The 13,518-nt window shown below is 56.9% G+C and overlaps 1 protein-coding gene across 1 annotated transcript in view; it reads left to right on the forward strand.

Moving 5' to 3' along the window:
• The window catches only part of LOC140417936 (E3 ubiquitin-protein ligase RNF31-like), a 106,454-nt gene extending 93,592 nt beyond the window's left edge, over positions 1 to 12,862 (forward strand). The window contains exons 4-8 of the mRNA XM_072501368.1: positions 4,950 to 5,063; positions 5,616 to 5,673; positions 9,806 to 9,902; positions 11,714 to 11,882; positions 12,749 to 12,862. Coding sequence (XP_072357469.1) covers positions 4,950 to 5,063; positions 5,616 to 5,673; positions 9,806 to 9,902; positions 11,714 to 11,882; positions 12,749 to 12,862 — 552 coding nt within the window. The remainder of the gene's footprint in view (positions 1 to 4,949; positions 5,064 to 5,615; positions 5,674 to 9,805; positions 9,903 to 11,713; positions 11,883 to 12,748) is intronic.
• The last annotated feature ends 656 nt before the right edge of the window (positions 12,863 to 13,518 follow it).

The following is a 13,518-nucleotide window of genomic DNA, read 5'->3' on the forward strand; positions in this document are numbered from 1 at the left end:
ACTGACTGTCTCTGTACTGATGTTAATCCATCTCCCTCACACTGTCACTCAGTAACCCCTCTCCCCCAGCACCCTGTATTACTGACTATCTGTACTGATGTTAATCCAGCTCCCTCACACTGTCACTCAGTAACCCCTCTCCCCCAGCACCCTGTGTTACTGACTGTATCTGTACTCATGTTAATCCAGCTCCCTCACACTGTCACTCAGTAACCCCTCTACCCAGCACCCTGTGTTACTGACTGTATCTGTACTGATGTTAATCCATCTTCCTCACACTGTCACTCAGTAACCCCTGTCCCCCAGCACCCTGTGTTCCTGACTGTACCTGTACTGATGTTAATCCAGCTCCCTCACACTGTCACTCAGTAACCCCTCTCCCCCAGCACCCTGTGTTACTGACTGTATCTGTACTGATGTTAATCCAGCTCCCTCACACTGTCACTCAGTAACCCCATCCCCCAGCACCCTGTGTTACTGACTGTATCTGTACTGATGTTAATCCAGCTCCCTCACACTGTCACTCAGTAACCCCTCTCCCCCAGCACCCTGTTTTCCTGACTGTATCTGTACTGATGTTAATCCAGCTCCCTCACACTGTCACTCAGTAACCCCCCTCCCCCAGCACCCTGTGTTACTGACTGTATCTGTACTGATGTTAATCCAGCTCCCTCACACTGTTACTCAGTAACCCCCCTCCCCCAGCACCCTGTGTTACTGACTGTATCTGTACTGATGTTAATCCAGCTCCCTCACACTGTTACTCAGTAACCCCCCTCCCCCAGCACCCTGTGTTACTGACTGTATCGGTACTGATGTTAATCCAGCTCCCTCACACTGTCACTCAGTAACCCCTCTCTCCCCAGTACCCTGTGTTACTGACTGTATCGGTACTGATGTTAATCCAGCTCCCTCACACTGTCACTCAGTAACCCCTCTCCCTCCAGCACCCTGTGTTACTGACTGTATCTGTACTGATGTTAAACCAGCTCCCTCACACTGTCACTCAGTAGCCCCTCTCCCCCAGCACCCTGTGTTACTGACTCTGTCTGTACTGATGTTAATCCAGCTCCCTCACACTTTCACTCAGTAACCCCTCTCCCCCAGCACCCTGTGTTACTGACTGTATCTGTACTGATGTTAATCCAGCTCCCTCACACTGTCACTCAGTAACCCCTCTCCCCCCAGCACCCTGTGTTACTGACTGTATCTGTACTGATGTTAATGCAGCTCCCTCACACTGTCACTCAGTAACCCCTCTCCCCCAGCACCCTGTGTTACTGACTGTATCTGTACTGATGTTAATCCAGCCCCCTCACACTGTCACTCAGTAACCCCTCTCCCCAGCACCTTGTGTTACTCACTATTTGTACTGATGTTAATCCAGCTCCCTCACACTGTCACTCAGTAACCCCTCTCCCCCAGCACCCTGTGTTACTGACTGTGTCTGTACTGATGTTAATCCAGCTCCCTCACACTGTCACTCAGTAACCCCTCTCCCCCAGCACCCTGTGTTACTGACTGTATCTGTACTGATGTTAATCCAGCTCCCTCACACTGTCACTCAGTAACCCCTGTACCCAGCACCCTGTGTTACTGACTGTATCTGTCCTGATGTTAATGCAGCTCCCTCACACTGTCACTCAGTAACCCCTGTCCCCCAGCACCCTGTGTTCCTGACTGTCCCTGTACTGATGTTAATCCAGCTCCCTGACACTGTCACTCAGTAACCCCTCTCCCTCCAGCACCCTGTGTTACTGACTGTATCTGTACTGTGCGGAGTCTGCACGTCCTCCCCGTGTCTGCGTGGGTTTCCTCCGGGTGCTCCGGTTTCCTCCCACAGTCCAAAGATGTGCGGGTTAGGTGAATTGGCCAATGATAAATTGCCCTTAATGTCCAAATTGCCCTTGGTGTTGGGTGGAGGTGTTGAGTTTGGGTAGGGTGCTCTTTCCAAGAGCTGGTGCAGACTCAGGGGGCCGAATGGCCTCCTTCTGCACTGTAGATTCAATGATAATCTATGATTAATCTAGGACAATGGTTCGGCACAACATCGTGGGCCGAAGGGCCTGTTCTGTGCTGTATTTTCTATGTTCTATGTTCTATGTTCTATGATGTTAATCCAGCTCCCTCACACTGTCACTCAGTAACCCCTCTCCCCCCAGCACCCTGTGTTACTGACTGTATCTGTACTGATGTTAATCCAGCTCCCTCACACTGTCACTCAGTAACCCCTCTCCCCCAGCACCCTGTGTTACTGACTGTATCTGTACTGATATTAATCCAGCTCCCTCACACTGTCACTCAGTAACCCCTCTCCCCCAGCACCCAGTGTTACTGACTGTATCTGTACTGATGTTAATCCAGCTCCCTCACACTGTCACTCAGTAACCCCTCTCTCCCAGCACCCTGTGTTACTGACTGTATCTGTACTGATGTTAATCCAGCTCCCTCACACTGTCACTCAGTAAACCCTCTCCCCCAGCACCCTGTGTTCCTGACTGTATCTGTACTGATGTTAATCCAGCTCCCTCACACTGTCACTCAGTAACCCCTCTCCCCCCAGCACCCTGTGTTACTGACTGTATCTGTACTGATGTTAATCCAGCTCTCTCTCACTGTCACTCAGTAAACCCCTCTCCCCCAGCACCGTGTTAATGACTGTATCTGTACTGATGTTAATCCAGCTCCCTCACACTGTCACTCAGTAACCCCTCTCCCCCAGCACCCTGTGTTACTGACTGTATCTGTACTGATGTTAATCCAGCTCCCTCACACTGTCACTCAGTAACCCCTCTCTCCCCAGCACCCTGTGTTACTGACTGTATCCGTACTGATGTTAATCCAGCTCCCTCACACTGTCACTCAGTAAACCCTCTCTCCCCAGCACCCTTTGTTACTGACTATCTGTACTGATGTTAATCCAGCTCCCTCACACTATCACTCAGTAACCCCTCTCCCACCAGCACCCTGTGATACTGACTGTATCTGTACTGATGTTAATCCAGCTCCCTCACACTGTCACTCAGTAACCCCTCTCCCCCCAGCACCCTGTGTTACTGACTGTATCTGTACTGATGTTAATCCAGCTCCCTCACACTGTCACTCAGTAACCCCTCTCCCCCAGCACCCTGTGTTACTGACTGTATCTGTACTGATGTTAATCCAGCTCCTTCACACTGTCACTCAGTAACCCCTCTCTCCCAGCACCCTGTGTTACTGACTGTATCTGTACTGATGTTAATCCAGCTCCCTCACACTGTCACTCAGTAATCCCTCTCCCCCAGCACCCTGTGTTACTGACTGTATCTGTACTGATGTTAATCCAGCTCCCTCACACTGTCACTCAGTAACCCCTCTCCCCAGCACCCTGTGTTACTGACTGTAGCTGTACTGATGTTAATCCAGCTCCCTCACACTGTCACTCAGTAACCCCTCTCCCCCAGCACCCTGTGTTACTGACTGTATCTGTGCTGATGTTAAATCAGCTCCCTCACACTGTCACTCAGTAACTTGTCCCCCCAGCACCCTGTGTTACTGACTGTATCTGTACTGATGTTAATCCAGCTCCCTCACACGTCACTCAGTAACCCCTCTCCCCCCAGCACCCTGTGTTACTGACTCTATCTGTACTGATGTTAATCCAGCTCCCTCACACTGTCACTCAGTAACCCCTCTCCCCCAGCACCCTGTGTTACTGACTGTATCTGTACTGATGTTAATCCAGCTCCTTCACACTGTCACTCAGTAACCCCTCTCTCCCAGCACCCTGTGTTACTGACTGTACCTGTACTGATGTTAATCCAGCTCCCTCACACTGTCACTCAGTAACCCCTCTCCCCCAGCACCCTGTGTTACTGACTGTATCTGTACTGATGTTAATCCAGCTCCCTCACACTGTCACTCAGTAACCCCTCTCCCCCCAGCACCCTGTGTTCCTGACTGTATCTGTACTGATGTTAATCCAGCTCCCTCACACTGTCACTCAGTAACCCCTCTGCCCCCAGCACGCTGTGTTACTGACTGTGTCTGTACTGATGTTAATCCAGCTCCCTCACACTGTTACTCAGTAACCCCTCTCCCCCCAGCACCCTGTGTTACTGACTGTATCTGTACTGATGTTAATCCAGCTCCCTCACACTGTCACTCAGTAACCCCTCTCCCCCCTGCATCCTGTGTTACTGACTGTAACTGTACTGATGTTAATCCAGCTCCCTCACACTGTCACTCAGTAAACCCTCTCCCCCAGCACCCTGTGTTACTGACTGTGTCTGTACTGATGTTAATCCAGCTCCCTCACACTGTCACTCAGTAACACCTCTCCCCCAGCACCCTGTGTTACTGACTGTATCTGTACTGATGTTAATCCAGCTCCCTCACACTGTCACTCAGTAACTCCTCTCTCCCCCAGCACCCTGTGTTACTGACTGTTTCTGTCCTGATGTTAATCCAGCTCCCTCACACTGTCACTCAGTAACCCCTCTCCCCCAGCACCCTGTGTTACTGACTGTATCTGTACTGATGTTAATCCAGCTCCCTCACACTGTCACTCAGTAACCCCTCTCCCCCAGCACCCTGTGTTACTGACTGTGTCTGTACTGATGTTAATCCAGCTCCCTCACACTATCACTCAGTAACCCCTCTCCCCCAGCACCCTGTGTTACTGACTGTGTCTGTACTGATGTTAATCCAGCCTCCTCACACTATCACTCAGTAACACCTCTCCCCCAGCACCCTGTGTTACTGACTGTGTCTGTACTGATGTTAATCCAGCTCTCTCACACTGTCACTCAGTAAACCCTCTCTCCCTATGCGCCCTCGGAGGAGTGATCTGGAGTGTTGGTAGCTGCTTGCTTGTGCGAAGCGGGTGCGGGGTTCATGGGCACGGGGTTCACGCACACGGGGTTCACGGGCACGGCTACTGGTGACGGTGTCGCCGTTTTGCTTTTCAGAAGTGTTCCGACCCCGTGTGCCTCCTGAAGGATACCCTGCACGCCCACCATCCTCGCGATTGTCTCTTCTACCTCCGCGACTGGCCCGTGATCAGACTGCAGAGCCTGCTAAAGGTGACACTGGCAGGCGGCGACGGTGTGGTGTCATCGGGCGATGGGGACGGAGACGGCGGGAAGTGGGACGGAGTCAGGGATGGCACGCGGCAATTGTTGGGAATGGGAAATGGGACCTGAGGGCCGAGGCAGGTTGGGAAGCTGGGACTGAGGGAGGGCCGATGTGATGGGCAGGAGGTGGATGGTGAACGAGGGGGTGGCGGATGGCCACTGTAGAGGGCAAGTCAAGCGTCGGGACGGACAGGTTGGAGGATGGGAGTGATGCATCATGGGAGGGTGACCGAGGTGGGGTGGGGCCAGCAAGGTTTGGTGTGAGCAGAGGAAGGCGGAGGGCAAGTGAGGTGGCGGAAATAAACGCGTTGTGCCAGGAGGGTGTGCCAGAGGGGCAGGATGGGTGGGGGCGAGTGCGAGAGCGACTGTGCCAGAGGGAGCAGGCAGCTCATTGCTCCGAGCTTCGGTGAGCAGAGAGGCCGATCTCGGGGATCCTTTGACCTCTGCCAATGGGCTCCACGTTAATTTTGAATATGTTTTCATTCTTCCTCTCTCTTGCAGAACAACAACGTGAACTTTGACACAGACCCTCCAGTCGGAGCTGAGCCCACACCGGGAGGTCAGTGAGGTTTTCTGTTGAAGCTCCACACCGTTCCAGGGTCACCGATCTCCTTAATCTCCTGCCCCCCTCCGCCCTCACCTCCAGCAGTCAGTCGCGTTATGAGCCAGGGTTTAGAAAACTCCAAAGTATATCATGGAGTTCACCTGACCTACAATTGGTTATTGATTTTGGTTCCGATGAGCACAAGGGCTGCCTTTCAGGTGTTATTCAACAGAGGCCTTAAGCACTTTTAATCAAAACAAGCTTTATTCTACGAATTTAGTTAACATTTTTATAAACACACACAGTAAGCATTTTTATCAATTACAAACATAAATACCCCACACAGCTACAGGAATCTATGTATAACCCTAAATAAATTCCCCCCTTTAACTGTTCCAATTTAATAACAAGATCCCATAAACCAGTACCTCCTGTTCAAAGGTGTGGCCCAGCACACTGCACTCTTACTGGTATGAGACTTGTTATTGATGCTCTGTTCCCCTCTTCAAACAGCAGGTTTGAATTCCTCCCAGAAAGCAATTATCTCTTTTAAGTTATCGCGCAGTCTGGAAACAGCTTTTAAAATGAAGATAGAGAAACACTTCTTTCAACCTGTGCAGTTCAAACCAGTCCAGAACCTCAAAACAAAAGTAAAAAGCAGAGCCACAGCCCAGCTCCACCCACACAATGACATCACTGAAGCCATGTGATAAGCCAAAATCATTTATTTAAAGGGACACTCCCGTGACATTTGCCCACGGCCTAAATATGCCCCTTCCTCTAGTTTTTTTCTCTCTTTCTCTGTCCCTCGCCTCGTGTCATCTCCTCCAAGCTCATTTGGTCACGTGAGACTCACCCTTGATCTTTTTCCCCCCTAATTCAGGTCACTCAACTTCACGCCTGGGCCTCCTGCGTTGAAGTAATTCTCCCATTAGTGCGTTGCACCTCTTGCCTTTAACTCTGTGCTCTCAAATGAGCATAAGGTTTAGGAGCAGGAGCACAGGCCATTCGTCCCCTCGAGCCTGCTTCTCTGTCCAGTAGGTTCACGGCTAACCTGATTGTAACTTGAACCCTACACATTCATGTCTACCCATGCCATGACCTTTCGCCCCCGCCATGACCTTTCGCCCCCGCCATGACCTTTCGCCCCCGCCATGACCTTTCGCCCCCGCCATGACCTTTCGCCCCCGCCATGACCTTTCGCCCCCGCCATGACCTTTCGCCCCCGCCATGACCTTTCGCCCCCGCCATGGCCTTTCGCCCCCGCCATGACCTTTCGCCCCCGCCATGGCCTTTCGCCCCCGCCATGGCCTTTCGCCCCCGCCATGGCCTTTCGCCCCCGCCATGGCCTTTCGCCCCCGCCATGGCCTTTCGCCCCCGCCATGGCCTTGCGCCCCCGCCATGGCCTTGCGCCCCCGCCATGGCCTTGCGCCCCCGCCATGGCCTTGCGCCCCCGCCATGGCCTTGCGCCCCCGCCATGGCCTTGCGCCCCCGCCATGGCCTTGCGCCCCCGCCATGGCCTTGCGCCCCCGCCATGGCCTTGCGCCCCCGCCATGGCCTTGCGCCCCCGCCATGGCCTTGCGCCCCCGCCATGGCCTTGCGCCCCCGCCATGGCCTTGCGCCCCCGCCATGGCCTTGCGCCCCCGCCATGGCCTTGCGCCCCCGCCATGGCCTTGCGCCCCCGCCATGGCCTTGCGCCCCCGCCATGGCCTTGCGCCCCCGCCATGGCCTTGCGCCCCCGCCATGGCCTTGCGCCCCCGCCATGGCCTTGCGCCCCCGCCATGGCCTTGCGCCCCCGCCATGGCCTTGCGCCCCCGCCATGGCCTTGCGCCCCCGCCATGGCCTTGCGCCCCCGCCTTGGCCTTGCGCCCCCGCCTTGGCCTTGCGCCTTGGCCTTGCGCCCCCGCCATGGCCTTGCGCCCCCGCCATGGCCTTGCGCCCCCGCCATGGCCTTGCGCCCCCGCCATGGCCTTGCGCCCCCGCCATGGCCTTGCGCCCCCGCCATGGCCTTGCGCCCCCCGCCATGGCCTTGCGCCCCCGCCATGGCCTTGCGCCCCCGCCATGGCCTTGCGCCCCCGCCATGGCCTTGCGCCCCCGCCATGGCCTTGCGCCCCCGCCATGGCCTTGCGCCCCCGCCATGGCCTTGCGCCCCCGCCATGGCCTTGCGCCCCCGCCATGGCCTTGCGCCCCCGCCATGGCCTTGCGCCCCCGCCATGGCCTTGCGCCCCCGCCATGGCCTTGCGCCCCCGCCATGGCCTTGCGCCCCCCGCCATGGCCTTGCGCCCCCGCCATGGCCTTGCGCCCCCGCCATGGCCTTGCGCCCCCGCCATGGCCTTGCGCCCCCGCCATGGCCTTGCGCCCCCGCCATGGCCTTGCGCCCCCGCCATGGCCTTGCGCCCCCGCCATGGCCTTGCGCCCCCGCCATGGCCTTGCGCCCCCGCCATGGCCTTGCGCCCCCGCCATGGCCTTGCGCCCCCGCCATGGCCTTGCGCCCCCGCCATGGCCTTGCGCCCCCGCCATGGCCTTGCGCCCCCGCCATGGCCTTGCGCCCCCGCCATGGCCTTTCGCCCCCGCCATAATCTTTCGCCCTCCCTAGTTAATCGCATTAATCAAGAATCTATCCAGCTCGGCCTTAAAAACATTCAGAGCCTCTGCTTCCACCGCCCTTTGAGGAAGAAAGTTCCAGAGACTCGCCGCCCTCCGAGAGAAAATATTTCTCCTCATCTCCGTTTTAAATGGGCGACTCCTTATTTTTAAACACTGACCCCCCCCCACCCCACCCCCGCCCCAGTTCTAGATTCTGCCCCAAGAGGAAATATCTTTTTTTCTTATTCATTCACGGGATGTGGTCTTCGCTGGCTAGAGATCCCGTCCCTAATTGCCCCTTGAGAAGGTGGTGGGTGAGCCGCCTTCTCGAACCGGCTGCAGTCCCTGTGTGGTGTGGGTAACAGCCACAGTGCTGTCAGGGAGGGAGGTCCAGGATTGTGACCCAGCGACAGTGAAGGAGCGGCCGATATATTTCCCAGTCAGGATGGTGAGTGTGGGGCTCGGAGGGGAACTTGCAGGTGGTGGAGTTCCCCATGTGTCTGCTGCCCCTTGTCCTTCTAGATGGTAGAGGTGGTGGGTTTGGAAGGTGCTGTCGAAGGAGCCTTGGTGAGTCGCTGCGGTGCATCTTGTAGATGGTACACACGCTGCTGTCACTGTGCGTCGGTGGTGGAGGGAGTGAATGTTTGTGGATGGGGTGCCGATCAAAGCGGGGCTGCTTTGTCCTGGGTGGTGTCGAGCTTCTCGAGTGTTGTCGGAGCCGCACTCACCCAGGCAAGTGGAGAGTATCCCATCACATTCCCGTGCCTTGTAGATGGTGGACAGGCTTTGGGGAGTCAGGAGCTGAGTTACTCACCGCAGGATTCCCAGTCTCTGACCTGCTCTTGTAGCCACAGCATTTATATGGCTGGGTCCAGTTCAGTTTCTGGTCAGTGGCAATCCCCAGGATGTTGATCCTCTCCACATCCACCCTGTCCAAGACCCCCTCAGGATCTTATGGGCTTCAGTCAAGCTGCCTCTCACTCTTCTAAACCCGGCCTGTCCCAACCTTTCCTCATAATGCAACCCGTCCATTCCAGGTCTGAATCCAGTAACTTCCTCAGAACTGCTTCCAACGCATTCACATCATTCCTTAACTAAGGAGACCAGTACTGTACAGTACCGTGAGTGCAAACTACTGCCTTAATCTCTGACCCATCAGGAGGGAGGGAGACGGGACGCAGGGGGGATCGGTGTGGCAGAGGGGGAGATGCGGGGGGGCAGAGGGGGAGACGTGGGGGGCAGATGGGGGAGGGGGGGGGTGCAGAGGGGGAGACGCGGGGGGGGGCAGAGGGGGAGACGCGGGGGGGGGCAGAGGGGGAGATGTGGGGGGGGCAGAGGGGGAGACGTGGGGGGGCAGAGGGGGAGACGTGGGGGGGCCGAGGGGGAGACGTGGGGGGGCCGAGGGGGCGACGCGGGGGGGCAGAGGGGGAGACGGGAGGTGGTGTAAGGGGTGAGAGGCGTGTGAGGGAAGGGGAGCCAATGTTCTGATAGAGCAAGGCAGGGCTGCGAGAATGCAGGATAACGGCCATTTATCTTGACTTTCTCCTCTCCCCTTCCCAAGGCCGTTGTCGAGTGAAGGAGCAGAAGGAAGTTGGCGATAATCTAACTGACGCACCGTGTGGGGTGGAGGCTCGTGAGGGACATGCGGGACTGTGCGAGTGAGTTAACAACAGTCGTCCACATCCCAGCCTTTGCTGCCCCGCCTCCCTCGCTCGCCCCGCCTCGCTCGCCCCGCCTCGCTCGCCCCCGCCTCCCTCGCCCCCGCCTCCCTCGCCCCGCCTCCCTCGCCCCGCCTCCCTCGCCCCGCCTCCCTCGCCCCCGCCGGCGGTGCGCTCCTATGGCACGGGTTTTCTGGCATCATCGGGTGGATTCAATGGAAAATCTCGCTGACAGCAGCAGGACGAGAGGACCCAGACGGGCCATTTCCCGCCACCAGAGGGGGTGGCCGGAGGGTCTCGCCTGTATTAATTTTTCGCTCATCCAACGACCTCCTCTTTGCCCATTATTACGATCCCAGACCAGACCCCACCAGTGGCTGGGATCCTGGACCGAAACCCCACTGTGGGGAAAGACTGATTCACTCCAGGAGTGATGCACAAAGAAATAGGGGGCGGGATTCTCTGTCCCCGAGGCCGGTCCGCTGATTCTCTGGCGACCGGTCAGGGGCCGCTCTACCTGGCCCTCCCGGCCATTCTCCGCGCGAGATGGGCCTAGTGGCCACCGAGATAACCCAAGTCCTACCGCCGCCGTTCACATGTGGTCTTACCCGGCGGGACCTCGCCGTTCGTTCTGCGGGGGGGGGATCCGAACCCGGCCGGGGGGGGGGGGGGGGGGGAGGCCGATCGGGGCCTACTGATCGGCGGGCCAGCTTCTCCTGGTGGGGGGCCTCTTTCACTCCACGCCGGCCCCTGTAGCTCTACGCCATGTTGCATTGGGGCCGGTGCAGAGAAGGGAGCTAACGCGAATTCGCCCCGGCCGCAGTGCGCATGCGCAGACCCGCGGCGCCCGTTTGACGCCGTAACCGGCTGCTGGAGCTGCGTGAGTCGCTCCAGTGCCGTGCTGGCCCCCTGCAGGCGCAGGATCACTGCTCCTGGGGACCTGTTGACGCATTTCATAGAAACCTGGAAAATAGGAGCAGGAGAGGCCATTCGGCCCTTCGAGCCCTGCTCCGTCATTCATCATGCTCACGGCTGATCATCCAACCCAGTGGCCTGACCCTGCCTTTCTTCTTCACCTTTTTCTGCCGCGCCCCCCCCCCCCCAATTCATTTTTTTACAGAAAATTTAGAATATCCAAATAAATTTTCCCAATTAAGGGGCGATTTACCGTGGCCAATCCACCCACCCTGCACATCTTTGGGTTGTGGGGGCGAAACCCACGCAGACACGGGGAGAATGTGCAAACTCCACACGGACAGTGACCCAGAGCCAGGATCGAACCTGGGATCTCGGCGCCGTGAGGCAGCAGGGCTAACCCACTGCTCCACCTTGCTGCCCTCCCGAATACCTTTTGATCCCCTTCGCCCTAAGTGCTATATCGAACTGCTTCTTGAAAACGTGTAATCTTTTAGCCTCAACTACTTCCTGTGGTAACGAATTCCACAGGCCGACCACTTTCTGAGTGAAATAATTTCTCCTCCTCTCGGTCCTAAATGGTCTACCCCGTGTCCTCACAGTGGCCCCCGGTTCTGGACACACCCACCATCGGGATCATCCTTCCTGCATCTACCTTGTCCAGTCCTGTTAGAATTTTATAGGTTTCTGTGAGATTCCCCCCTCAACCTGACATCTATCCTGCTAACCCCCCCTCAGACCTCCCTGATCCCCTCAACCCCCCCCAGATCCCCCCACCCCTCCCAGATCCCCCTAACCCCTGCCGAGAACCCCTGACCCCTCAAATCCTCTTATCCCCCCCCCCCCCCAACCAGGTTGTGACTCTCATTCTCACTCTTAGCTTCCTCTCCGTGCAGGTCCCACTACAAGGAATACCTGGTCAGTCGCATCAATGGACACTCCCTCGACCCAGCTCAGCTGTTCGACAAGGACGAGTTGCAGCGGCAGCTGACGCGGTGCGGGAAGGTCCAGCCGCCCAGGGCAGCGGGCGAGGACGATGGGCAACACCAGAACCGGCTCTTGCAGGTGCGGCGCGGAGTGGGTGGGGGGGGGGGGGCAGCGGCAACAGACGGGCAGCGGCAACAGTCGGTATGGAAACGGACAGGGAGGGGGTACAGTCGGCATGGAAACGGACAGGGAGGGGGAACAGTCAGCATGGAAACGGACAGGGAGGGGGAACAGTCGGCATGGAAACGGACAGGGAGGGGGAACAGTCGGCATGGAAACGGACAGGGAGGAGGAACAGTCGGCATGGAAACGGACAGGGAGGGGAACAGTCAGCATGGAAACAGACGGGCAGCGGCAACAGTCGGCATGGAAACGGACAGGGAGGGGGTACAGTCGGCATGGAAACGGACAGGGAGGGGGAACAGTCGGCATGGAAACAGACAGTGAGGGGGAACAATCAGCATGGAAACGGACAGGGAGGGGAACAGTCAGCATGGAAACAGACAGGGAGGAGGAACAGTCGGCATGGAAACGGACAGGGAGGGGGAACAGTCGGCATGGAAACAGACAGGGAGGGGGAACAGTCGGCATGGAAACGGACAGGGAGGGGGGAACAGTCGTATTGGAAACGGACAGGGAGGGGGAACAGTCGGCATGGAAACGGACAGGGAGGGGGGAACAGTCGGCATGGAAACGGGCAGTGGGGCCCCTTAAAGAATGAAATTGGGGTAAGCAATTATGGGGAACAAGGAAATGGCAGAGGAGTTAAATAGATATTTCGCATTGGTCTTTACTGTCGAGGATACTACAAATATTTCCGAAATAGCAAAACAAAATACGGGGGAGGAATTAAATACAGCCACCATCACCAGATAATTAGTTATGGGCAAACTAATGGGGTTAAAGGCTGACAGGTCCCCTGGATCTGATGGTTTCCGCTGCAGGATCTTAAAGGAAATAGCCTCAGAGCTCGTGGATGTCCTGGTCGTCATTTTCCAAACCTCAGTGGATTCTGGAACTGTGTCAAAGGATTAGAAAACTGCCGATGGAACCCATAGAATCCCTACAGTGCAGAAGGAGGCCGTTCAGCCCATCGAGTCTGCACAGGCCCTCTGAAAGAGCACCCGACCTCGGCCCACTCCACCGCCATATCCCCGTAACCCCACCCAACCTGCACATCTTTGGACACTGAGGGGCAATTTTAGCTTGGCTGCTCGATTTAACTCGCAGAATAGGGCAGCACGGTAGCACAGTGGTTAGCACAATTGCTTCACAGCTCCAGGGTCCCAGGTTCGATTCCTGCTTGGGTCACTGTCTGTGCGGAGTCTGCACGTCCTCCCCGTGTCTGCGTGGGTTTCCTCCGGGTGCTCCGGTTTCCTCCCACAGTCCAAAGATGTGCGGGTTAGGTGGATTGGCCGTGATAAATTGCCCTTAGTGTCCAAGGTTGCCCTTAATGTTGGGTGGGGTTACTGGGGTATGGGGATAGGGTGGAGGTGTTGACCTTGGGTAGGGTGCGCTTTCAAAGAGCCGGTGCGGACTCGATGGACCGAATGGCCTCCTTCTGCACTGTAAATTCTATAATAATCTATGAATATTTGGGACTGTAGGAGGAAACCCATGCAGACACGGGGGAGAACATGCAAACTCCACACAGACCGTGACCCAAGGCCGGAATCGAACCTGGGTCCCTGGCGCTGTGAGGCAGCAGTGGGAA

Source organism: Scyliorhinus torazame, chromosome 5 (assembly GCF_047496885.1).
Source record: "Scyliorhinus torazame isolate Kashiwa2021f chromosome 5, sScyTor2.1, whole genome shotgun sequence".
Lineage (NCBI taxonomy): Eukaryota > Metazoa > Chordata > Chondrichthyes > Carcharhiniformes > Scyliorhinidae > Scyliorhinus > Scyliorhinus torazame.